Source organism: Triturus cristatus, chromosome 10 (assembly GCF_964204655.1).
Source record: "Triturus cristatus chromosome 10, aTriCri1.1, whole genome shotgun sequence".
Taxonomy (NCBI): Eukaryota; Metazoa; Chordata; class Amphibia; order Caudata; family Salamandridae; genus Triturus; species Triturus cristatus.
The window spans coordinates 147,341,244-147,368,025 of NC_140593.1; the positions used below are offsets into that span (position 1 = coordinate 147,341,244).

Genomic DNA, 26,782 nt, shown 5'->3' on the forward strand with positions numbered 1-26,782 from the left:
TACAATCGGCTGACAGAGGATCACCTTACCTTGCTTCAGGAGGAAGCCAAGACTCTCTAGACTAAGGGAGCTATAGAGTGTGTTCCAGGGCCAGAAGTGGACCATGGTTTCTATTCCTGTGACTTTCTGGTGCCTAAAAAAGACGGAGGCCTCCGTTCTATCCTCGACCTCAGCAGACTCAACCTATTTTCCTCAGAAAAGATCAAGATGCTCCCTCTTGCTCAGGTCCTGTCTGCCCTGGACCCAGGAAACTGGATAGTAGCGTTGAACATGAGGCCTATTTCCATTGTTGTGTAGTTCCTTCTTACCAATCCGTAGGACCTGCGCATTGTTTGGACAACATAAACTAAGGGCTTGGTGTGTAGACTGATTCCGGACACCCCCGAAGGATATGTTGGCCTATAGACCAGCTAGCTCACAGTCCCATCGTGAGCCCCCTAACCTATCAGGGAGGGAATGGTTTCTGGCAACCACTGAACATTACAAACCTGTCTCTTCAGGGATCGTGGAAACAGTACAGAACCTTTCGCATAGTCCCTCATGCTCACTTAGTCTCCAAGGAGTATACAGAGAATACACAGTGAGACTTTTTCAATAAATTTATTGAACCAATGTTATTCCTGCATTAAATACATGCGTTGCAATGATTAGGAGACAGAAGCAGATAAACATGATTACAAGCACAAAAAGCGTAAATAGGTAGAGTTTCACTATTGTGCTAAAAACAATGTACATATGCAGGCATATAAAACAAGGCAGTAAACAGGCGTACTCCTATGATGCGGACCTTAATCCAAGTGTATGTAGGTGTAGAGCCAAGAATTCCCCCAAGGGACGATCCAACCCCATTATTTGATGGGATAGAGTGAAGGACCCAGTCTTGGTTACGAACTGGACACCCCTCACGAGATGTCAGACCACTGTGTGGTGATTTTTCAGCATGCAAGAACCCTCGGTGTCAGCGGAAGTGCCCCGTCTACTAATCTATCGGGATGCTCATCTTTAATAATAGAAAGCAGCCTTGCAATGTGCATATAGATTAGTGCTGTTATGAATATGTAGATAGCCCTGTCGCCCGTGGATGAAGATAGTGGTGACATTTATACATTGTGCAAAGCGAGACCTTGTATTTGATGTTCACCAGGCAGGTCGCTCCCCTCACCGCCACGCAGCCCCCTGTGTGACCTGCATTTCGATCGCTGCCGCTCGTGTTAGCCTCTGCCTTGGCGATATTCCTGTTGTCTCGGTGCCTCTCATCGCCCCTTTTGCCTTCTGTGCCCTGAGTGTTTGTGTCCTTTTGCCTTTTGTGCCCTGATTATCTGTACCACTTTTTTGCTTTCTGTACCCTTGATTGTGTGCCCCTTCCTCGCCGCCCGTTTCCCGCCGCTGCGTCCCGGCGGCCCCGCCCCCTTGTCACCCATTGGCCTCCCTGCTCCCACCTCCCAGCTGCTCCTCGCTCCCTCTCCCACTCATATGGAAGCCGCGCAGCGGTAGAGAGAGCGACCTTTGACCCTGTTCACCAGGCAGGTCGCTCCCCTCACCGCCACGCAGCCCCCTGTGTGACCTGCATTTTGATCGCTGCCGCTCGTGTTAGCCTCTGCCTTGGCGATATTCCTGTTGTCTCGGTGCCTCTCATCGCCCCTTTTGCCTTCTGTGCCCTGACTGACTGTCTCCCTTTTGCCTTCTGTGTCCTGAGTGTTTGTGTCCTTTTGCGCCCTGATTATCTGTACCACTTTTTTGCTTTCTGTACCCTTGATTGTGTGCCCCTTCCTCGCCGCCCGTTTCCCGCCGCTCCGTCCCGGCGGCCCCGCCCCCTTGTCACACATTGGCCTCCCCGCTCCAACCACCCAGCTGCTCCTCCCTCCCTCTCCCACTCATATGGAGGCCGCGCAGCAGACGCGCGTAGCGGGCGCGCCGTTGGCGCGCCTAAGGCAAGCCCGTCCGCGCCCAGCGCCAGACCCCCTGGCCCCCGCAGATGCCAGCCCACCCGCAAGTCCTACAACGCCGCCACTCTCATCGCACTCAACTCCGGCCGGATCCCCGGGTGCTGCAGAGCCACCCCAAGACGCACCCACGGACCATTCAGCTGCCATTCCTGCAAGTTCTCCTGCATCCGGCCCTGTACCGCGCCCGCCAAGCCGAGCACCAGCAGCAACCACCTGAAGTGCATCCTGCTCAACACCCGCTCCGTCCACAGACACGCCGTGGAACTCTGGAACCTGCTCGACACCACATCTCCAGACGTCGCCTTCCTCACGGAAACATGGATGAACGCCTCCTCAGCACCCGACATCGCCATCGCCATCCCGGACGGATACAAGATCACCCGGAGGGACCGCGTCAACCAGACAGGAGGAGGCCACGCCATCGTCCACAAGAACACCATCCGCATCACGACCAACTCCGACGACACCCTCACAGCTGCCGAACACCTTCACTTCCAGATACACACCGACCCCAAGACCACACTCAGAGGCACCCTCATCTACAGACCCCCAGGACCCCGCACTCAATTCAGCGAAGACATTGCAGACTTCATCAGCCCACACGCCCTCCCCTCCGCTGACTACATCCTCCTAGGGGACCTCATCTTCCACCTGGAGAACAACAACGACAACAACACCACCACCCTGCTGGACAACCTCGCCAACCTCGGACTCAAGCAACTGGTGAACTCCCCCACCCACTACGCCGGACACACGCTTGATCCAGTCTTCTCCTCCAGCAAGTACATCTCCTTCAACCACGCCACCGGACTCCACTGGACAGACCACAGCTGCGTCCACTTCAGCTTCAGAAGAACCACGACTCACCACCACCCGCAACAGGCTCCCCGCAGGAACTGGAACAAGATCACCACCGACCAGCTCACCACATCACTGAGCCAGAACCCTCCCGCCAGCTCAACGGACCCCAACCAAGCAGCCAACAACCTCACACAGTGGATCACCAACTGCGCTGACGACCTCGCACCTCTGAAAAACCACCCCAGCAGGCCCGGCAGCAAGAAAGCCTCCTGGTTTAACGACGACCTCAAAAACTCCAAAAAGAACTGCCGTACCCTCGAGAAAGCCTGGCGAAAAAACCCGACTACAGACAACATGACCGCCCTCCTGCACGCCTCCCACAAACACCACCAGCTGATCCACACCACCAAGAGGACAGCATACAAGGAACGACTAGACAACAACGCACACAACAGCAAGGAACTCTTCAGCATCGTCAAAGAGCTCTCCAACCCCAGCGCCGGAAACGACATCACTCCCTCACAAGACCTCTGCGACTCCCTCGCCTCGTTCTTTCACCGCAAGATCGCCGATATACACAACAGCTTCGGCGCACAGACCATGCACCCAACCACAGAACCAACGACCCCCACCACCACCCTCCGCGCCTGGACCCCGGTCAGCACCGAAGACACCATCCACACGATGAACACCATCCACTCCGGCTCACAAACCTACCCATGCCCCCACCAAGTCTTCAACAAGGCCGACTCCTTCATCGCACCCCAACTCAGGGACATCATCAACTGCTCCTTCAACACCGCCACCTTCCCGGAGAGCTGGAAGCACGCCGAGCTCAGCGCCCTCCTGAAGAAGCCATCAGCAGACCCCTCCGACCTCAAGAACTACCGCCCCATCTCGCTCCTGCCTTTTCCTGCTAAAGTCATCGAGAAGACCGTCAACAGACAGCTTGCCGCCTTCCTCGAGACAAACGGATCCCTCGACCACTCGCAGTCCGGCTTCCGAGCCAACCACAGCACCGAGACCGCCCTCATCGCAGCCACTGACGACATCCGAGCCCTGCTCGACAACGGGGAAACAGCGGCCCTCATCCTCCTGGACCTCTCCGCAGCGTTCGACACTGTCTGCCACCGCACCCTAGTACAGCGCCTCAGCAACATCGGAATCCAAGAGAGGGCTCTAGATTGGATCATCTTGTTCCTCGCCGGAAGAACCCAGAGAGTCCGCCTCCCCCTGTTCAGATCCGAGGCCACCGAAGTCATCTGCGGCGTCCTGCAAGGATCATCACTCAGCCCCACCCTCTTCAACGTCTACATGAGCCCCCTCGCAGCCATCGCACGCCAACACAACCTCAACATCATCTCCTACGCCGACGACACTCAGCTGATCCTCTCCCTCACCAACGACCCAGCCACCGCCAGAACCAACCTACACGAAGGGATGAAAGACATAGCCGAGTGGATGATGAACAGCCGCCTGAAACTGAACTCAGACAAGACGGAAGTCCTCATCCTGGGATCATCACCCTCCGCCTGGGACGACTCCTGGTGGCCCCCCGCCCTGGGCAGCGCACCCAAACCTACGGACCACGCACGCAACCTGGGCTTTATCCTGGACTCCTCCCCCTCGATGACCAGACAAGTCAACGCCGTCTCATCATGTTTCAACATCCTACGCATGCTCCGAAAGATCTTCCGATGGATCCCCACCGAAACCAGAAAGACGGTCACCCAGGCTCTCGTCACCAGCCGACTGGACTACGGAAACACCCTCTACACCGGAACCACAGCCAAACTACAGAAAAGACTCCAACGCATCCAGAACGCCTCCGCACGACTCATCCTTGACATCCCCCGACACAGCCACATCTCCGGTCACCTGAGAGACCTGCACTGGCTCCCTGTCAGCAAGAGAATCACGTTCCGACTCCTCACCCACGCACACAAGGCCCTCCACGACCTGGGCCCCAGATACCTCAACAACTGCCTGACCTTCTACACTCCCACACGCCAGCTACGATCGACCAGCCACGCCCTCGCCACCGTTCCACGCATCCGAAGAGCCACCCTGGGAGGAAGATCCTTCTCCTACCTGGCAGCCAAGACTTGGAACTCCCTCCCCATCCACCTCCGCCTGACCCAAGACCACCTCTCCTTCAGGAAGCAACTCAAGACCTGGCTGTTCGAGCAGTAGCGGACCCCCCTCCCCCTAGCGCCTTGAGACCCTCCGGGTGAGTAGCGCGCTTTACAAATGTCTTGATTGATTGATTGATTGAGGGCGTTGATAATGTTGTGCGAAGCTAGATGTGTAAACAAGTTTAGTTTCAGGGAAACTAATCCAACATTGGCGTGCACGTAAATATGTACAAAAGATCACAGCTGAAAATGTTATTTGTGAGGACAATGTAAGAAAGAAGTTGCTTCGCTACATGGGCCTAACTCGGGCATATGACACCCACTCCTCATACTAAGGGTCAATATTTAAAAAGCTATCTAAAAAAGCCAGCTGAAAAATCAAATTTTTTTTTTTTAAACTACTCTTAGAAATACCTAAAAGCGGGCTTCCCAATAAAAGAAAGATATATATATATATATATATATATATATATATATATATATATATATATATATATATATATATATATATTCTTTTTTTGATAAAGGCCGGCATGGCCGAAACGCATTTGTGTCTGCCGATGGGAGCAGAATAAAATAATGTATCTATAATCGCGAGTGTGTGCCACGCTTTGTTGTGTTCTTAGCGTTTGGAGAAATATATATATACACACACTGAAAAGCCTCTTGTTTGTGTTCTGAATGGTAGACTCAACATTACTGTTGCTCACATCCGCAGATGTTTCCAGGGTCGCACCCCATAGCATTTTTATGGAGCAAAGGTGATTCCATCCAGTTCCCACAGCTGCTGCTGAGAGAGGCGTTGTATCCCATAAGTTTTCCACAGAGCCGCTGTTCACATCACTAGGAGCTGAGGCATCCCAGGTTGGCTCTAGAATTAATTAATCATTAATGGAATACGTTGGGGACAGCAATGCACATGGGCCTTTAAGGTGTCCATCAGTACTTCAATGTCCAGTGGCGCAACCAATTCTGATCCGAGACATGTATCCAGAATGTATTTGTGGCTACTGAGCAGACAGCGGAAAACAGGCTGTATGCAGTCAAGCCAGACAGACCTAAAGAACCAATAAGAACCAATGCTCGTTCAGTTCTTGAAGCTGAGGTGTGCCGAGGCCGTGTACCATGCCCTCACGGCAACGCAGCACCAGCAGTGCTGTCTCTATTCCAAGTTGAACTGAGACGTCCATTTTGGAGCAGAAAAAATAAAATCAGTATTCCCGCCACAAGTAGTAGGACAAGCGGGAGCCCTCAAAAAATGCTTCCCACATGGAGTGTATGAAAGATGGTATACCTCCAAGAAACATCTGAAAGGTGCTCACCAAACTAGAGCCAATTCATTTGAAAAAGTGCACTGTTACTTTCGGATCAGACATGTTAAAGATATGATGGACCAGCACTCAAAAAAGCAGCCGGAAGTTAGTGTGGAGTAGTGTCTGTATCTCAAACGGGGACCTTGAAACCTGGAGATCAATCATCTCTTTGGCTGAAGTTAAGGACACATCTTTTTGCAAAAGCATGGCTTTCAGTTTTCTTAGGGAAGCTCATTTTATGTTAGAAACATTTACTGAAGGCCACAGCGCTGCCTCCCTAACTGTGCGGGCAGGTGGCGACAGTACTTGTGTACAACAAGTGACTATGGAATTAACTGTCACTAGATAAGCGATGCCCGGTTCCATTCCGCAGCAACCTTGATCATTCAGCATCCAATAGCTCCCAATCGAGAACAGCCTGAATACAAGATGAATCACGACAGCTGGGAAACCCTTCAGACAAGTTCGCCATTGAAGCATTACGTGCCCGTGGAGATAAAATATCCTTGCAAACCGAGAAGCCGCTTAAGGCATCTTCACAGTGGGAGCCACTCAGAAAAACTTCTGTGTCCCCATTCCTGCATCTAAACCTGAACTGTAATTCCTAATACTCTTGCACATATTCTTCTCCTAGCGCTTCATATCTGCCTACCTGTTGGTGTTGGAGACAGTATTGAAACTGAAAGTTCTTCACTGGTAGGGTGATCTAACCATGGATTATCCAGTCAGTGTCTCAGCCGCGGTGAAAGGTAATTGGTCCAATTTTTCAATGTGCAACATGGTATATTTCGCATCTCTATGTGCTATTGTTATCTGCCTTTCTGTTAGATCGTATGCTGAAAACAGATTTGTACTGTTGATGTAACGCCATGGCACGTGGCCAGAATGAAGCGTTTGTAACATCCAGCTCAGTATTACTGTTGTACGTAATTGTGACTGTTCATGTTGTAAAATAGACATGTCCTGCTGTATTACGTCAATTGCAGAAGACAATGTTGTGCAGTGAATAAATTCTGGATGATAATGTTGTCGACCATTGTCAACCACAGTCGAAGCCTTTTCTAAATTTATGTTATCAATCTCGCGCAATATCTCAGCAGCTTCCTGTTGTGAAATCTTTATAGCTCATTGGATATTCCATACAAAAAGCGCTTTCGACGTGGGCTCCGGGGACCTAATAAAATATCCCGGAGATCCATGCCATTAGAAAGAAGGGACAAGTGTTGCTTTACCTGAGAAAGTGTTGATGTATTTAGCCAATCAAGGCACAACTTCAGACACTATATGATGTCACCAACTGAGTGTTCTGTCTGTACATGTCGTTGATCTGGCCTATTGACCATATACCCTTCTGTGTTGCCCAGGAGTCTAGATTGACACCCGTTTGTGTCCACAGGCCAAACCAACCAACACTTCCAAATGGGTTCGGATGAATTGAAAGAACCATACGTATCATGGTATCTAGTGTTCCCTCGGTAAAGTGTGTAAAGTGTTGCCAATTCTCAAAGCTTGATAATGCGGAAATACGCGGTGTGTTTAAATCTCCTATTCTTGCTATACCAAGACATTAAGTTTGTAGCACTGTATTATTCAGGAAAATCATTTGATGTGGGATGAGGCATGCTCTAAATAAGGCCTCCGTTTCCTGAACCTGCCAATCTTTTGTCCACCAAATACATTTTGTATCTATAGTGTCTTTCTAAATGTCGAAACACTGTATAGACAGTTGGGAAATAAAGGAAGCAGAGTATATCAGCTTTGTGTTTGTTAGCATATTTTTCTTTGCAGGTGTAGGTGCAAGCCTATAGTAATAAGAGGCTGGGTCTGATGTCTCAAAACCTGAAAAATAAGCAACCTACTGTTCAGACGTCTTTGAACTTCCTTTTGGCGGTGTTGGGCAATGTTCACATTGTGTTTAATTATAAACAGCGCGTGGGATTCTAGCTTCATGTAAAAATGGTGACCATAATGCTGGTAACAGAACATGTCTCCAAAATTACCTGTAGCATCATAAAATTCATCATTAGAAAATACAGCTGATTCCTCTAAATCGTAAAGCAAATTATACATAGTTTCAATGTCCCAATCATCAGATAAAGTACTACAGGTGATGATGTCATTTAAAGAAATTTTGAACAAATGAAGAATTTTCAAAGGTTCATTAGGACTATATCCATCATACGATACCCTATGTCATACAATTCCTTCAGGAACTGAAACTGCTGTAATGTTCACCAGGGACAAGTCTCTTAGTTCACTGTGCGATGATGCATGTGTTTTAATAACCAAGTTCACAAGTTGTACTGTGGAGCGTTCTGGGGAAAAGTATCCATTCAGAAGTAAGAAAATGACCGTCACAATACTAATCAACAGTATTAGGAAAAGTAATCGAATTGTAATCCAGAGATGTATCCAAGGAACAACAAAGTAAGTCTTTTTCAGCCAAAGTTAGAAAGCATAAATTCGTAGCTGGAAAGGAAGAGGCAGTGTTGGCAGTTCAGGTTCACTTGGATCTGATGAAAAATCGTCATAATGTACGAAGTAGCTAGATGCCGTCCAGTCTATTATTGGCAGCTCATCAGGTTTTGCAGAACTGGGGAATGACTCGATCTCTGGCATGTTTACATAGACGTCGTCAATTTTTCTAATTTGAAATTTCTGTACTTGTAGATTGCACGATTATAGTTGGTTCAACAGGGAGAATTATAATTTCATTGTCATTTACAGATTCTCCTTGGAAAATTGAAGCTTCATTCGTCATTAACGATTCCATCTGAACCTCCTGCATAGTAGCGAGAGGAGAGCGGCGGCTACCCAGGAGCCCATGTGGCCTACTGTTGATAATCAGCCACCTAGTGCGGTTTGATCAGATCAGTCAAGACAAACCTTTTGTCTTGGCGGCTGGCAAGGGCTGGAAGAAGTACAGCTCTAATACTTTCGACAGCCAGGACAGGTAGAGGCGCTCTGTAAGATTTTCTTTCTGGCCAGTTCCCCAATCTTCGGGGCCCAGGCAGGTTGTGCCGATACCATTTTCACTTCCCCAGTGGCAGTGCGTTTTACTCAGACTTTGCTTTGTAATGCTCTGTATACTTTAAGGTCCTCAAAAACATCCAAACAATCATTGATGTCAAATGGGTTTTCAGCCTCCACTGTGCCGACACTATCAAGGTTGGGTACCCACATCCTCACCCCAAACATGAGTTCATAAGGTGTACGACCCCCCTTCACCACCCCAGGGATTTTCTTGGCATGTTGTTAAGCTCTCCCTGGACCCCATATAGGTGACTGACCCAACTGCCACCCAAGCCTAATACCCTTGCTGTTAAGGATTGCTTTAAGTCACAGTTTTTCCTCTCAACTACCGAATTTCCCTCAGGATGATAGGGGAAGGAGTACCTCAAGGCCACACCCAAACTTCCTATGGCTTCTTTGTAAGCCCAAGAGCTAAACGCCAGTCCCTGGTCGGAATGTAGTGTGCCAATCGCGTATGTTACAATGAATACTTACAAATCCTTTATAACAGTTCGAGCTTCAGCTGAGTGCTGGGGCCAAACCCGCATGAATCTGGAGCATGAATCCACTGCCACTAAGATGTACTTGCTAACCCCGTCTGAGTGTAGGGGGCTGTAGTGATCCAAATGAACACACACAAGAGATTTGTCTGAGATCAGTAAAGGTGTTTGTGGTGGAGGTGCTACGGTGGAGCCCTTCTACTGCTGACAGATGTCACATTTAAGGACAAAGTCCTTGGTCTGTGTAGTAAGACCTGGCCACCAATAGTGCTGCTTTAGTAATGAAACTGTAGCAGTGATCCCTGCATGTGCTGAACCCAGACTCTTGTGTGCAAGTAGTATCAATCCCAATCTGCCATCACTGTTTGGTATGACTCTATCCCCCACTCCTGTTATCTGAGCTTACGGAATGTTTTGTGCATCTAAGTTGTCGGAGTACCTGAGTGGAAATCCTTTCGGCAGGGCTGTGCTATTGCACGTGGCATTGGCAGCTATCAAAGTTGTTCTGTATAGCCTCGTACTAGAGCGATTTATTGCAGCAGCGGCAGCAGTGCGTACTGTAGCCTTCGCAGCTTCATCCGCCATTGAATTCCCTTCAACTTCAACATGTTGTTGACTCAGTGTATGAATGACATGAGCCCATGGCAGGCGTTCTTCCAACTTTGCCACTTGTTCCAAAATCATCTTGTTTTTCGCTGTGCAAACTTTGAAATCCCAAAATCCATTCTGCCACCAATTTTGTAAATTCATTATAGGACTGGACACAGTAAAATAATTTCTCAGCATGCAAGGACTCTCTGTATCAGTGGAAGTGCCTCCTGTGCTAATCTATTGGGATGCTCATCTTTTATAATAGAAAGCAGCCTTGCAATGTGCGTATAGATTAGTGATGTTATGGATATGTAGATACCCCTGTCACCCTGTAGATGAAGATAGTGATGACATTTGTACATCGTGCAAAACAACACCTTGTTCATGATGTACAGGGCGTTGTGATAATTTTGTGCGAAGCTAGATGTGTAAACAAGTTTAGTTTCAGGGAAACTAATCCAGCATTGTCACCAACGCAAATATGTGCAATAGGTCACGGCTGAAAATGTTATTTGTGAGGACAATGTAAGAAATAAGCTGCTTCGCTACTTGGGCCTAACTCTGGAATACAACACCATATTCCCGTCCTGCCTGCCTCATCGGCACTACCTGCGGTTTACGGTGAGCCACGAGCACTTTCAGGTTACCATGCTCCCCTTCAGCCTCACCAATGCCTCTCAAGTGTTCACCAAGGTGATGGCAGTGGTCACAGCCCATCTATGCAGATCAGGGGTTCCAGTCTTCCTCTATTTCGATGGCTGGTTGTTAAAGGCGGGCTCGCCCCAAGCAGTCGTCTTCCACCTACAGACTATGGCGCACCTCTTACATTTACTGGGGTTTACTATCAGTGTGCCGAAGTCACACCTGACTCCCTCTCAGACGCTACCCTTTATCAGAGCCGTTCTGGACACGGGGCAGTTTCGGGCCAATCCCTACGAGCGGCGAGTCCAGTACAGTCAGGCTATGATACCGATGTTTCTGCCTCTATTCTGGATCTCAGTGAGAGTGACTCGGAGGCAGCTGAGACTCATGGTATCCTGCATCCTGCTGGTGAATCATGCCAGGTGGCACATGCGGGCTCTGCAGTGGGACCTGGAGTTCCAATGGGCACAGCATCGGGGGAATCTCACCGACCTAGTCCAGATCTCGGCGGGAACTATGAACGAACTGCTGTGGTGGTTGACAAATCACATCTGAAAGAAACACATAGTGATAGATTCCTTACCTTAGAATTACCCCCAGGCATCAGACTGGATCCGGAAAGTTTTCGTCAGCAGTAACCCTGCGCGTCCGAAGGTGGCGTTGTGTGGCTCTGCGTCTGTCGTTGGCGTCGTGGTCGCTGAGATGACGTCTCAGCAGCTACTTAGACGCCGCCCTCGCATGCTGACGTCCGTTCTTTCTGCGCCAGCAAGTGCAGGTCCGGAGAGAGTAGTACCCCAAGTCATTTTTTGACTGTTTTTTTGAGACTTTTTGTCTCGCTTTTTTCGAGTCGATCGACTCCTGGTGTCGTAGGGTTTCAAGTCTTGCGGGTAATGTCATCGGATGATGTCAGTGATGGACCCGCACGCGTGTGTCTCTACTGCCTGGGGCGCGACCACGACCTCAAGTCGTGCCCCGACTGCCGGGCCATGGTGCCGAAGTCTTTGCGGGAATGGTCCCGAATGTTGCGAGAGGTCCGGCAGTCAGCTCAGTGCCGCTCAAGGTCCTGGTTCTGTGGGAGGTCGAGGGACTGGTCGCGGAGCCATCACCGTCGTTCTTCTGGATCGAAGTCTTCGCACTCGGGGTCAGGTAAGACGAAGCACAAGAAGTCGAAGAAGCGTCATCGCTCGACGACTTCTCCTCGAGCGACGCGGCTGATGGTTCGGGTGGTGCCTCCCGCGCAGCTCCGGCAGAGCCTACGGTGTCACCATCGGCCTACCCGCCCTTTCTGGGCCCGTGGCCCAGCTGCAGGAATTTCTGGCAGCCATGGCCCGCCTCTTTGGGCCGTTGGGCCCCGCCGCCGTGACTTCGTGCCCGACTGGTCGTCCTCGCCCTTCAATGTTGGCGGCTCTGGCATCGCTGTCGGCTTTGGCGCCGCAGGGCCCCCAAGGATCCAGGCCTGGATCCCGGTCGACTTTGGTTGACCTTCTAACACCTCCACCAACGTCGATCCCCACCGGCACCATCTCCGCTGTCGCCTGGGGCACCGGCCGACGCCGGCCCCGGTTTCAGCCCCGACATGGACACGGAGCCGGAACGGCATCGCTCGACGCTGATTCCGACGCCAATGGGGCCTTTTTACCCCTATGTCCGACCTCCTTTTTTGTGGCCTGTACATCAGCCTGAGGAGGAAGGGGAGGACTGGGAGGGGTCTGAGGACCCTCTCACAGCTCAATGTGAGTATTACCCGGACTGGATAGAGGAACTGGGGTATGCCAGTGGTCTTGACACCTCCCCAGACCTTGGCATGCTCACCACTCCTTCCGTGGCTATGGAGGATGGTGCAAGTTATGCAGTGGTGTGGCTGCGGGGGCCCTCAACCTCCAACTCCCTACAGTGGCCGTCAGGACTAACCTCCTGACAGAAGTACTTGAGCCGGCGGCTACCTCTGCGGAGCAACTGCTGCCTTTTAATTATGCACTTTCTGACGTTCTTATGGGCACCTGGTCCAGGCCCAACACAGGGGCTCCTGTGGACAGGAACGTGGCCTTTTCCTCTAACAACACCCCCCCCCCCCCTCTCCCCCCGATAGCTTGGTTGTCCAAGCCTCAACGTCCCAGAGCGCATTCCCTACCGTAATCCAAGAGAGTGGAACAATTTGGGAAGAAGATTTTTTGTTCCTCCAGTTCAGGGCTGCGGTCTGTGAACACCACATGCCTCTTGGGCCGTTATTCCCACTCTGTGTGGGATACGGTGGCGCAAGTGCTGCCTCAGTGTCTGTAGGAGGCTCGGACACTGCTCTCGGAAGCTATTGCTGAGGGGAGAGATGCAGCCTAGTTCACGATCCGATGTGGCCTTGACACCGCCGACTCGCTGGGCAGAGCGATTTCCACGATGGTGGTGCTACGCCGCCACGCCTGTCTGAGGACTACTGGCTTCTCGGGGGATGTCCAGAACACCCTGATGGACATGCCCTTTGATGGCATTTGCCTACTTGGCATCAAGGCAGATAGCGCGTTGGAGCGTTTTAAGGACTTGCGGGCTACGGCCAAGTCCTTGGGCCTCTCGGCCATTCGCCCTCTCTTCCGCCTTCTGCATCTCGCTCCTTTCGTGGCAACGAAAGGGGCGCCCCAGCACGTTTGCTTCAGAGCCACAGGCCGCAGCAGCAACAGTCTCAGCGTGGCCAGCGGACGGGTCAGTCTGCGTCCACCCCGGCCACTACTGCCTCCAAACCTTCCTAGTCTGGTTTTTCAGGCCCATCAAACGCCAGTGGACGGCAGGATTCGCCATCACCTTCCCCACTGGTGCATCATCACTACAGACAGGTGGGTTTTTACAAATAGTCTGAAGGGGCTACTCCCTCCCCTAAGAGACTACCCCTCCAGCCATGCCACCCCAGTACCACCGTATGTCGGGGGATCACTTGGCACTTCTCCAACAGGAAGTTGTGGCCCTCTTGGCCAAGGCGGCCATCAAGCGCGTTACTGCGCCAGAAGTAGGTTGTGGTTGTTCCCACTACTTTCTGGTGCCCAAGAAGGACAAGGTCCTGCGTCCTATCTTAGACCTCCAGGATGTCACTTGCTTCCTCCAGAAGGAGAAGTTCAAGATATTAACTCTGGCTCAGGTCTTGTCTGCCCTCGACCCTGGAGACTGGATGGTAGCATTGGATCTGCAGGATGCATATTTCCATATTCCTGTCCTGCCGGACCACCGGCGTTACCTGCGGTTTACGGTAGGCCACAAGCACTTTTAGTTTACCATGCTCCCCTTTGGCCTTACCAGCGCCCCTCGGGTGTTCACGAAAGTGATCGTGGTCCCCGCTCATCTGAGCAGATCAGGGGTTCCAGTCTTCCCCTATCTCGACGACTGGCTGTTGAAGGCGGGATCGCCCCAGGCAGTCGTCTCCCACCTCCAGACTACGGCTGACCTCCTGCATTTGCTGGGGTTCTCCATCAATGTGCCGTAGTAGCACCTGATTCCCTCTCAGAAGCTCCTCTTCATCGGAGCGGTTCTGGATACAACGCTCTTTCGGGTCTACCCTCCTGAACGGCGAGTCCAGGATATTCAGGCTCTGATTCCGATCTTTTGGCCTCTATCTTGGGTCTCGGTCCGGCTGACCCTGAGGCTGCTGGGCCTCATGGCCTCCTGCATCCTGCTGGTCGATCATGCCAGATGGCATATGCGGGCTCTGCAGTGGGACCCTGAAGTTCCAGTGGGCGCAGCACCAGGGGAACCTGTCAGAGTCCGTCCAGATCTCGGAGGGTACTGCAAGACAGTTGCAGTGGTGACTCACAAACCGGCATTGGGTTAATGGTAGATCCCTTTCCCTTCCCCAACCAGAGCAAACAGTGGTATCTGAAAAAGGCACGTTAGTGATAGATTCCTTACCATACAATATCCCCAGGCGTCAGACTGGATCCGGAAAGTTTTTCGTCAGCAGTACCCCTGCGCATCGGTAGGCGCCGGCGTGCGGCTTCGCATATGTCGCTGGTGTCGTAGTCGCCGAGATGACATTGTCGGAGTTACTTAGACGCGCCCACACGCGCTGACGTTAGTACTTTCTTTTTCCACACCAGCAAGCGCAGATCCAAGAGAGAGCGGTACCCTTAGTTAATATTTTTTACTGTTTTTCAAGAGACTGGATCTCTTTGTTTGTTGAGTAATCGACTTCTGGTGCAGTAGGGATGCCCGGGTGAAAATCCTGTATGGGCTGCCATCGGTAAATGTCGGTGGTGGACCCGCACCTCGTGTGTCTCTTCTGCTTGGGGCACGCCCATCAACCCGTGATGTGCCCCCGACTGTTGGGCCATGGCGCCGACAGCTTTGCGGGAGCGTTCCCGAAAGTCGCTGGAGGCCAGGCACTCGGTTCCGTGCCACTCATGGTCCCCCTCCCGGGAGAGGTCGAGAGACCGGTTGCGGAGCCTACACCATCGTTAGTCGGAATCGGGACAGGTAAGTCCAAGCGCCATAAACAGTCGAAGAAGCTGCGTCGCTCTTAGTCTACCCCTCACCGGTCGCGGTGGAGGGTGCGGGTGGTCACTCCCCCGTGGTTCTTCTGGGGCCTCTATTGTTGCCTGCGGCCTACCTACCCTTGCCGGGACCGTACGCGACTTCGGATAACATAGAGGTCATCCTGTAGGCCATGGGCCATTTATTTTCCCCATCGTGTCCCTCCGGAGCGCCTGCAGGCTCCGCGGACCTCTTGGGTGGTTCTGCCCCCGTGCCGTCGCCTTTGGCCCCAGTTACCGGCATGATACCTAAGCGGCTCCGGCCTTTGTGCCGCCCCCAGCTCCGGCCTCTGTGCAGCCCCCGGCTCCCGCCTCGATGCCACGTCTGGCGCCTGTCACGGCGCTGTTGTCTCCAGGCCAGACTACGGCACGCCTGGGTTGACGTCTTATCCTACATTTCCTATTTCGGAGGGGATTTGTTTCCCTTTCCCTAGGCCCCTCGTCCTTATCGGCCTCTTAAACCGGCGGTGGACGAAGGGGAGTACTGGGAGGGGTCTTAGGACCCTCTCGCAGCTACGTGGGAGGATGATCCAGACTGGGATGCCACTGTGGAGGATCCAGGCGATCTGGATTTCTCTCCACTCCCTGGTAATCTGCCCCCTTCCTCCGTGGCCACGGAGGAGGTTAGTACATTTTCTTACGGCACCTATCGCAACCAATTTCCTAAAGACTGGAGTGCTTTAGCCAGCGTCCTCCTCAGCGGAGCCGCTGCTGCCCTTTAATAACGCACTTGCAGACGCCCGCTTGGGCACCTGGTCCTAGCCTAACACAGGGGCTCTTGGGGATACGAGGGTGGTACGACGGCATCGCCCGGTCTCAGGCGACCCCTGTTTCCTCACCCAACACCCGACGCCAGATAGTCTGGCTGTCCAGGCCCTCTGCTTCTCCCAGTGCATTCCCTTCCACACCTCCGGTTGGGAATCCAAAACACTTGAGCAGTTTGGGAGAATAGATTTTTATCTCATTCGGTTTAGCACTGCGGTCTGTGAATACTGCATACCTTTTGGGCCGCTATTCCCACTCTGTGTGGGACACAGTGGCGCCGGTGTTGGCTCCATGTTCGGCGGCAGCTCCAGCGATACTCTCCCGAGCAGTTACCGAGGGGAGAGATGCGGCTAAATTCTCTATATGTTGTGGACTTGATGCAGTCAACTCCCTCGGCAGGGCAATTTCCACAACAGTGGCGCTCCGCCGTTACGCCTGGCTCATACCAACTGGCTTCTTGGGGATGTCCAGACTAACTGTTGGCCATACCCTTTAATGGCACGCGCCTCTTTGGTACACATCCAGACACTTCCCTTTCAAAGCCAGACACCTGCGCAGCAGCTGTCTCATCGCTGCCGCGGACGGGGGACCCGCAGAGGTGGGTCATGGGGACAGCGGCCGGGTCGGTCCGCCACCGCCCCTGCCTCCAAACCTTCCTTATCCGAGGTCTCAGGCCCACAAAACGCACGCGGGCGACAGGAGTCTCCATCACCTCCCCCACTGGCACACCATTAATTCGGCCAGATGGGGTTTGCAGCAAGTCCGAAGGGGCTACTCCCTCCCCTTCCAGACTGCCCTTCCAACCCTGCTACCTCAGTACCACCGCATGTCGGGGGATCACTTGGCACTTTTCCAGCAGAAAGTGGCGGCCGTCTTGACCAAAGGGTACTGGATGGTAGCGTTGTACTTGCAGGATGCATATTTTCATTTCCCCATCCTGCCGGCCCACCAGCTTGCCTACGGTTTACGGTAGGCCATGGGTACTTTCGGTTCACCGTGCTCCCCTTTGGCCTTACCAGCGCCCCTCGGGTGTTCACGAAAGTAATGGCGGTGGTCACAGCTCATCTGGACAGATTAGGGGTTTCAGTCTTCCCCTATCTCGATAACTGGCTGTTAAAGGCGGGCTCGCCCCAGGCAGTCGTCTTCCACCCTCCGGGCTACGGCCGACCCCCTGCATGGCTGGGGTTCTCCATCAACGCGCCAAGGTCATCTCTTCATCGGAGTGGTTCTGGGCACGGCACAGTTTCGGGTTTCTCCTGCCGAACAGCGAGTCCAGGACATTCGGGCTATGATTCCGATCTTTCAGCCCTTGTCCTGGGTTTCGGTCAGGAAGACACTGAGGCTGCTGGGCCTCATGGCCTCCTGCATCCTGCTGATCAATCATGCTAGATGGCATATGCAGGCTCTGCAGTGGGACCTGAAGTTCCAGTGGACGCAGCATCAGGGAAACCTGTCCGACTATGTCCAGATCTCAGAGGGCACTGCACAAGACTTGCAGTGGTGGCTCACGGACCAGCATTGGGTCAGCGGCAGATCCGTCTCCCTTCCCCAACTGGACCATACAGTGGTCACGGATGTGTCCCTCCTGGGATGGGATGGCCACATGGGAGAGGTGGAAATCAGAAGCCTCTGGCGGAGTCCAAGCTCCATATCAATCTTTTGGAGCTCAGGGCGATCCTACTTGCACTAAAAGCATTTCTTCCCTCTGTACAGGGGAAAGCACTGCAGGTGTTCACAGGCAACACCACCGCCATGTGGTACTGCAACAAGCAAGGCGGGGTGGGGTCGTGGACCTTATGTCAGGAGTCTCTACGCGTCTGAACAGGGCTGGAATGCCAGGGCATTCTCCTGGTTGTTCAACACTTGGCAGGTTCTTTCAACGCCAGGGCAGACGAACTCTGCGTCGGTGCATGATTGATCGCGAATGGCATCTTCACTTGGAGGTGGCGCAAGGTCTCTTTCAACAGTGGGGAGAACCTTGGTTAGATGTATTCACCACAGCAGAGAACGCGCAATGTCAGCAGTCCAGGGCGACAGCGGCTACTGCGGCATTGGGACGCAGTGTCCCACTGCAAAACATCTGTCAGGCGGCCACCTGGGCCTTGCTGCACACTTTTACTGAGCACTATTGCCTTGACAGTCCTTTCCGGAGAGACGGCTTCTTGGCCCTTCGATTCTCCGAACTTTCTGGTGTAATCTCACTTCACAGACCCACCACTGGGGTTGGTATTGCTTGGGTATGTATTCTAAGGTAAGTAATCAACACTAACGTGTCTCTTTCAGATGCACAAGTTACTTACTTGTGTAACAATATATCTGTAAGATACATTAGTTAGTGATAGATTCCTTACCGCTCGCCCATCCTCCCCGTTCTGCGAACTGTTCACTAGGGTTCAGGTCATCCCTTCCGGGGCCCTAGTTCTATTGCACCAGTAGTCAGTCTCTGGCATGGCTCTGCGTTCCTGGCGTGGAAAGTCGTGTACAGAACTGATGTCTGCACGCGTGGGTGCCTGTAAGTAGCTCCGACGACGTCATCTCGGCGATTACGACGCCAGCGACGTATGCGGAGCCGCACAATGGTGCCTACCGATGTGCAGGGGTACTGCTGACAAAAAACGTTCCGGATCCAGTCTGATGCCTGGGGATATTCTAAGGTAAGGAATCTATCACTAACTAATGTCTCTTACAGATATATCGTTACACATGTAAGTAACTTGTGCGACGGATGCGTCCCTCCTGGGATGGGGCGGTCACATGGGATAGGCGGAGATCTGAGGTCTCTGCTCTCCGGCGGAGTCCCGACTCCATATCAACCTTCTGAAGCTTCGGGCGATCCGACTTGCACCTAAGGCATTCCTTCCCACAGTTCAGAGAAGAGTAGTGCAGGTGTTCATGGACAACACCGCCAAGTGGTACTGCAACAAACAGGGCGGGGTGGGGTCGTGGGCCCTATGTCAGGAGGCTCTGTGCCTCTGGACATGGCTGGAACATCAGGGCATTACCCCGGTGGTTCAACACCTGGCAGGTTCACTGAACGCCAGGGTGGACGAACTCAGTCGCAGGTGCATGATGGATCACGAATGGCGTCTTCACTCGGACGTGGCGCAAGGTGTCTTTCAACAGTGGGGAGAGCCTTGGTTAGATCTATTCACCACCGAAGAGAACGCGCAATGTCAGCACTTCTGCACATTGGAATTTCCAAGCCGGCACCCGCTAGGCAACACTTTTTGTCACAAGTGGAGTTGCGGTCTGTTGTACGCCTTTCCGCCTATACCACTTCTACACAGAGTGCTGAAGAAGATCAGGCGCGACCGGGCCCCAAGTCATTCTTGTGGCTCCGGACTGGGCTAGAGTATGGTATCCCGAGCTACTCAGTATGACAATCGATCCCCCGATCCGACTGCCTCTTTGGAAGGATCTTCAGTCGCAGCTGCAGGGGAGGGTCCTCCACCCAAACCTGTCCACCCTCTCCCCCCTTGCGTGCAGATTGAGTGGCGAAACTTGACAGCTTTTGACCTTCCTCCTGATGTCTGCAAGGTTATTCTGGCTGCCAGGCTCCCCACCACCAAGTCAATATATGCCTGCCGATGGCACAAATGTTTTAAATACTGTACAGAACAGTCTGTCGACCCCCTTTCTGCCTCCCTCTCTGACATTGTTCTTTTCATTCTTTCTTTGGTCCAGCAGGGCTCTGCTCTGGGCACTCTGAAGGGTTACCTTTCAGCCCTTTCTGCTTTTCTACGGTTGCCAGATCAACTGTCCCTTTTTAGGTCTCGGGACCATCCGGTCTGCCGAAGGCAGAACCGGAAGTCGAGAGATTTAATGACTTGGAGAAGAGGGGCTTGAACCCGCCCCTCTTCTCCCCTGTTCTCCATTGGCTGGCCTGTTGAATGCTGGCCAGCCACTGAAGAAGAGGTTAGTCATTCAGATTAGGCCCCGTCCTTTTCGGATCGGGGGGGCGTGTTTTTTGCAAGAATTCTCATTCTCTCCTCCAGCCAATGGCTGGAGGAGAGAAAAGATAAACACGCCCCCGAATCCGAAAATGCCGCTGCCTTTCTCCGAGGCATTTCTGCTCTGCCTCGGAGAAAGGCGGTGGTGTCTTCCGGTGCCCTCTTTACTTTTACACTGCCTGGTTCACTAGACGGAGAAACTAGACACATTTCCTCGATTTCGCGCACACTTTCTCCCTGGAGTCCCATTCCCTGCTGTCGACGGTATAAATTGTGGCGCCGCGAGGTCCCTCCAGCTCACCACATTAGTGCCAGGTTTGAAAAATGCAGAAAGACATGCACGCCAGAAAACTTACCGGTTCAGCGAAGCGTCTCCTTGCCCGGCCGTCTCGCTCTCCTGTTTCAGATGTCCTTTCCGGTTAAAACTCCGCGGTCATTCCAGCCTAACCTCCAGGACGCTCCCACCGGTCGAGCCTCAGCAGGGAGCAGTGTCCGAGATCGTAGTGCCCGGGATACAAGTGTCGCGAATACAGGGAGCTGCTCCGAGGTCAGAATACCTCCTCCTGGCGGATGCTGCGATGCCAAGCCGCGGCGCCCTGGCCCTTCGGTCAGGGAGAGGGAGTGACAACAGGTGCACAGCCGTCCTCCCGCACTGGTGCGCAGGAGAGGAGCCTGGGGGAGAAAAGGCAGAGCGGAGGCCAGGGGGCGGGGCTGGAGCCAGAGCAACAGGTTACTGTATAATGGAGGCGAGCCTCGCCAGCCGGGCCGGCTCCGTGGAGCGTCACGGGTCCCACGGCGGCGAGGGCTTGTTGTGGTCGTCACCCTTTGCATCGGACCCAAAGAACCATGTGCTGCTTCTTGGACTCCTCCACAGGGTTGTTCCCGGTCGGCGCCTCCCTTTCACCCCTTTACAAAGGCGCATTGTACTGACAAGATTTACACTCATCCTGTGCTTGCTGTCATAGCGCTATAAACATCAACTTTTGCAGTGCTGTTACCCATTGCACTTAGCCATTTATATATTGAGTATGTACAGCAGACTCGTCTTTCTCTGCTTCAAAAACGAATGGTATTATTAACGAACTACAAACGATATAGAACTCATCGACCCAAGAAATACGAATGATCGAGCCAGCCCTACGGGATTCTAGGTTTGTCTGGATCGTTTTTCCCGCTGCTACACTGATCTTTCTCCCACCATCCTCCTGTAATATGATCTTTATCCATTCAGCTATCGTACCAAGATGGAGTCTGTAACTTACAAGAGACAGGCTGATCTCGGCAACAGGGGAATTACTTTATTCTCTGAGACTGTGACTGGCGCTCTTAAGCGCCTTAAGGAGCATGGCAGACGATCTAGAACTCATCGACCCAAGAAATACGAATGATCGAGCCAGCCCTACGGGATTCTAGGTTTGTCTGGATCGTTTTTCCCGCTGCTACACTGATCTTTCTCCCACCATCCTCCTGTAATATGATCTTTATCCATTCAGCTATCGTACCAAGATTGAGTCTGTAACTTACAAGAGACAGGCTGATCTCGGCAACAGGGGAATTACTTTATTCTCTGAGACTGTGACTGGCGCTCTTAAGCGCCTTAAGGAGCATGGCAGAGAGTATAAACGTAAAAAGAAAAGAGAAGGAGAGATCAGTAAGCTTATTTAACAAGCATTTACAATGCAACGGTCTCGGCATTGTTAAAGTTAGAGCTATTGGCATTGCTCATGACAATGCCGTTTCTTTAAATGTTTTAAAAACAAAAACATAAATAAAAATAATGTCATGAGCAATGCCAATAGCTCTAACTTTAACAATGCCGAGACCGTTGCATTGTAAATGCTTGTTAAATCTCTGATTGTACATAGATTCTTGAAGGGGTTTACACATTTGTTTCCTCCCTCACCATTTATCATTCCCCAGTGGGACTATAACCTGGTTCTCACCTATTTGATGTATGAACCTTTCGAGCCACCGCACATTTGCCCCCTCCGGCTGCTTACTATCAATACAGCCTTCAAATGGCAATAGCTTCCTCCAGGAGGGTGAGTGAATTGCAGGCTCCATCCTGTCAGCCTCCTTACATGACCTTTTTCCAGACAAAGTAGTGCTCCGCACTAGGGCTTCTTTCTTGCCTAAGGTGGTGACACCTTTCCATCTAGGGCAATCCCTCACCTGCTCCTCCGCATTCTTCCAAGTATGAAGAGTATCTCCACTGTCTGGACTCAAAAAGAGCGTTATTGTTCTACCTTGACAGCACTAAAGAGTTCCGGGGGATGACCAACTCTTTGTAGGGTGCATTGGAGCAAAGAAGGGTCATGCTGTGCAGAAGAGGACCATCTCATGTTGGGTTATCGGCTGCATAAAATTCTGTTACGCCTTTGCTAAGAAACAGCCTCCTGAAAGCTTTCGAGCCCATTTAACCAGGGCCAAGGCAGCCACCCCAGGTCTTCAGTGTGGTGTTCCAGTCCTCAACATCTGCCAAGTGGCTACGTGGGCATCCCTGAACACGTTTGCCAAACATTGCTTGGATAACCATTTCCTTAGGGGGAGGCCTTTTTGACCGTTCGGTCCTACAGGACTTTCTGGTTTAACACTATTCTAAGGTAAGGAATCTGCAGCTAGATGTCTCTATCAGAAGATGGACAAGTTACTTACCTTCGGTAATGTCTTATCTAGTTGAGACATGATCTAGCCGCAGATTCCTTACCGACCCACCCATCCTCCCCACACTGCGGATCTGTTTTTGGTGTTAGGGCTGTTCCCCTTCAGGGCCCTAGTTGTTTGTTAACTCACCATGGACAGTCACTTCATGGCTCCGCAATTCTGGCTTGGAAAGTTGGGAAAAGTACTGCCTTCAGCATGCCAAGGGGGTGCATACATAGATGATGCAGACGTCATGACGCTGATGAATACGACGCTTACGGCGTCACGTGCTATCGACCGATGCCATCTATCTGCGCGCAGGGTTTACTATCAGAAACTTCCGGATCCAACCTGACGCTTGGAAGTTCTAAGGTAAGGAATCCGCAGTTGGAGCATGTCTCTACATAAGGCATTTCCAAAAGTATATAACTTGTCCTTTGATATCTTGGAGTGCCTACTTTGGTCACACCGTTCAATGGTTAGCACAGCTGAGGGGGTAGCATGTAACCCTGTACTGGCCAATTGGGCGACCAAGTCTTTCCACTGTAAAAACTGTAGTTTTGCGTGTTTTTACTGTCAGGACTTGTAGAGTGCATGTCCTGCCTTTGTCATATGGCTTACCCTGCCTTAGGACTCGGTAGGCCTGCCAAAGGGGTGGCTTACGCACCTCTCCAGGGGAAGTGGTGGCTTTGCCATCGCTTTCAATGGCAAAGTTGGGTTAGCAGTATATGACTGCTCTACCAGTCCGCAATCGTGGTCTGGGGGACTCGTTTTGCTTGAGGGACCTCAAAGGGGGAACATCCAGTGCTGCTATTCATGGAGTACCCCTCTAAATTGGCTTCCGTGAGTACCAGGGTACCATTTACTAGGGTCAGAACACTGCCACTGAGGTCTGGTTAGCAGGCCTCAGTGCACTGTCTGAGTCGACAAACCAGCAGCTTCAGTCGGAAAACTTGGGGGTGGCCATACAAAAAAAAGCTCTTCCCTACAGCAGGTAACCACATTGACCCCTTGAAAGCGACTTTGACTAACAGCCTCCCACTTGTGTTGTTCTTGGCCCGACAAGATTGTCCCTCTGGAACTGCCTAGGGGTTTTTTGCGGCCTTGTCAGCTTTTTAATGTCTCTAAGATCAAGCTTCTTTATTGAAGTCGCTAGTGGTTTGACTAACTTTTTATCTTCAGTCCCTTTTATCATGCCCCAATGGGACCTGAATTTAGTGTTGACATTTGTAAAGGGTCCCCCATTTGAGCGCTCTACATGGTTACCAGTTGAGGCTACTCACACTAAAGACTGTGTTCTTGTTTAAGGTCACCTCAGCTCATCTAGTTAGCGAGCAGCAGGCTCTGAGTGTCCGTCCTCCTTTCCCAGTTTGTACTGTGAGCTAATGCAGCTATAGTACTGATGGTAGTGTCCCCTTTCCATCATGGGCAATCTGTCAACTTGACCACTTCTTTTTCCCGCCACCCTACCACACCAATGAGGATTAACAGTTAAATAGGATTGACCCCAAGCATGCAGTAAGCTTCTATATCGGTTGCATAAATAAGATCAGGTATGATAACCAACTCTTTGTCGGTTACACAGGCATCAAGAAAGGTAAGTCATTTCAAATGACAACTCTTTCTCGCTGGATTATATTGTGTACAAAGATCTGCTATGCGCTGTCAAAGAAACAGCTACATATGGGAACCTTGGCCCATTCAACCAGGCCAAAGTCTTCCTCTGCGACCTTCGCTAGAGGTATACCATTTGTAGATATCTGTAAAGTGGTGACGTGGGCTTCCCTTCACACTTTCAAAAAACGCTATTGTTTGGACTCAGATGTGAGGAGGAATGGTCACTTCGTCCTTTCAGTTTTATTGGATTTCCTAGTTTAAGAAAGTCTTCTTCAGACCCATCTCCCACAGGGAGCATTGTTTGGGATTCTATTCAAAGATGATGAATCTACATGTAGGAAGTATACGCCAGAAGAAAAAGATGAGTACCTTCACATGGTTTCTGGTGGATTCTCCATATACCTTCAGACTCCTCACCAATCCCACCCTCCTCCCACTTTTCTGAAGGGAATTTCAAGGCCATATGAATTTGTTGCACTGCGCCTATTTTTGTCTAGACATTATTTTCATCGCTGCATTAAGACACGGTTAAAAACGGATAAGAACTGATGTCAAGATGCTGGGGTGGGCACTATATAATTCAAGCGACATCAACATGACTTAGTTTCCAGCCTCAAGCCACAGCTACCTCCCCCTCCCCCCTTCTATGCTAGAGAGCTGTCTCTGAACTTTCCGGATCCAGTCTGGCACCTGGGATATTAAAAGTTAAGGAAATCTGCAGGTAGATAGAATATCCACCAGAAAGATCGTTACTGAGGGTAAGTAATTAAAAACTTTTCTTTTTTGTAACCTAAGCAAATTTGTTTTCAGAAATGTGTTGCAGTGTTATGTATAGTAGTCCTGTGTATTAAAAGTCCACTTATGTTACTGATGTACGATATGCACGTCAGATGATACGACAAAGTTTTGTAAAACTTTGGTTTGGTTTTGGTTTGGTTTTCATCCAGTTAATATGGTTCAAAGGAGGAAGGGTACTTATTACTATTTATTTACCATGGACCTTCAAACAGCCAAAATCAAGGCCTTGTTGTTTGTAACTTGCACCATGATGCCTTCAGTGGGTCTTAGAACCTAATTACTTTGAGCCTCATCCATCCGTAGCAGTTTCATTTTCTTGAAAATAACCAAATACTCACCTGTTTTCTAAATAATACAACTGCATGTTAATCCTGCATGTCCCATAGCCCAGTGCTAGCCAGCATCTACAGATTGTTGACTTCATTAATGTTCACTACTCTCTCAACCCTTTTATCCTGTAACCTGGATAGCTGTATGCTTCCAGGAAAGTTGCCAGCCTTGATCCTTAAAGAAGACATCTTTCCATATGTGATTATAAATAATTGATGCATACATTTTTTACTTTCAAATGCGACTTGTGATTTTACTTTCACATCCCGATATTTGTAGTTTGTAATGGCTTGTCCAAACCCTTTTGTGAGTGGGGAAGACTTTTCCAACTTGCAAAACAGGTTTGGGCTTTGAACAAAGATGTTTTAAGGTCACAATTTTGTGATTTTGCAACATGCCTTTGTTCATCAGAATCTAGTGGCTTTACATTTCTTGCAGCTTTTCGTTTTGACTGTAAAATACTTTTTAACATTTTAAATTATTTGTCTGTTTTATTCTCAGGTGCATTGATCTACTTGTTAGATATGTTCTGCAACTCTACCCATCCACAGGTCCGATCACAGACAGCAGAACTTTTTGCTAAAATGACCTCGGATAAACTCATAGGTCCAAAGGTGAGCAAGAACAGAAACTCTTTACATGTAATGTTCTCAAATATTAGCAGTTTATCTTGTCATTTGGTAAGCAACAAAACTTCAAAGTATACTTTAATGATTGCTCTTTTTACCCTGTAATATTGTCCCATTTAAGGTTGATTCTTATAAATGGGTGCGAAGCTTACATTTTAACTGATGAGCCACTCTTTAGCATAAAAAGATACTTCATTGATTATTCAAGAAACAGTCTTTTAAAAACAACAGCGTTATCCTGAAGACTAAATATTATAGAATAGGGGGATGTGAAGAGTAGGAGATTGTTTTCTGTTCAGTTACATTTTAGTTTAAAGGGGATGGCATTCTGTGTTAAAATAAACATTTTGCATTCGTATGCTTACTTATGGTCAAGATCCAGAAACAAATTACTTGTTTATGTCCTACCAATAATGTCTTAAGTTCTTCTGTTTAATTTGCAGTTGCAGCACGTAGAAAAATCTTAAGTTTGTACATTCGATATTTTCAGTATTCAACACACAAAAAAGTGGAATCCTTTTTACATTAAGCAAAAAATACCTGGGCACACAGTACAGGACGGGTCATTTTTATCATATTGTTACAACGTAATTGGGTGGGCATGA

The 26,782-nt window shown here is 50.6% G+C and overlaps 1 protein-coding gene across 5 annotated transcripts in view; it reads left to right on the forward strand.

Annotated features, from left to right (window-relative positions):
- Positions 1–26,782, forward strand: part of DNAJC13 (DnaJ heat shock protein family (Hsp40) member C13) — a 1,667,846-nt gene that overhangs the window by 1,279,244 nt on the left and 361,820 nt on the right. For all 5 annotated transcript variants that reach the window (XR_014970022.1, XM_085630673.1, XM_085630671.1 and 2 more), the window contains one exon: positions 26,050–26,162. Coding sequence is in view for 4 of the 5 variants with exons in the window: in XM_085630673.1 (XP_085486799.1) it covers positions 26,050–26,162 (113 nt within the window). In the remaining variant the exon portion in view is untranslated. The remainder of the gene's footprint in view (positions 1–26,049; positions 26,163–26,782) is intronic.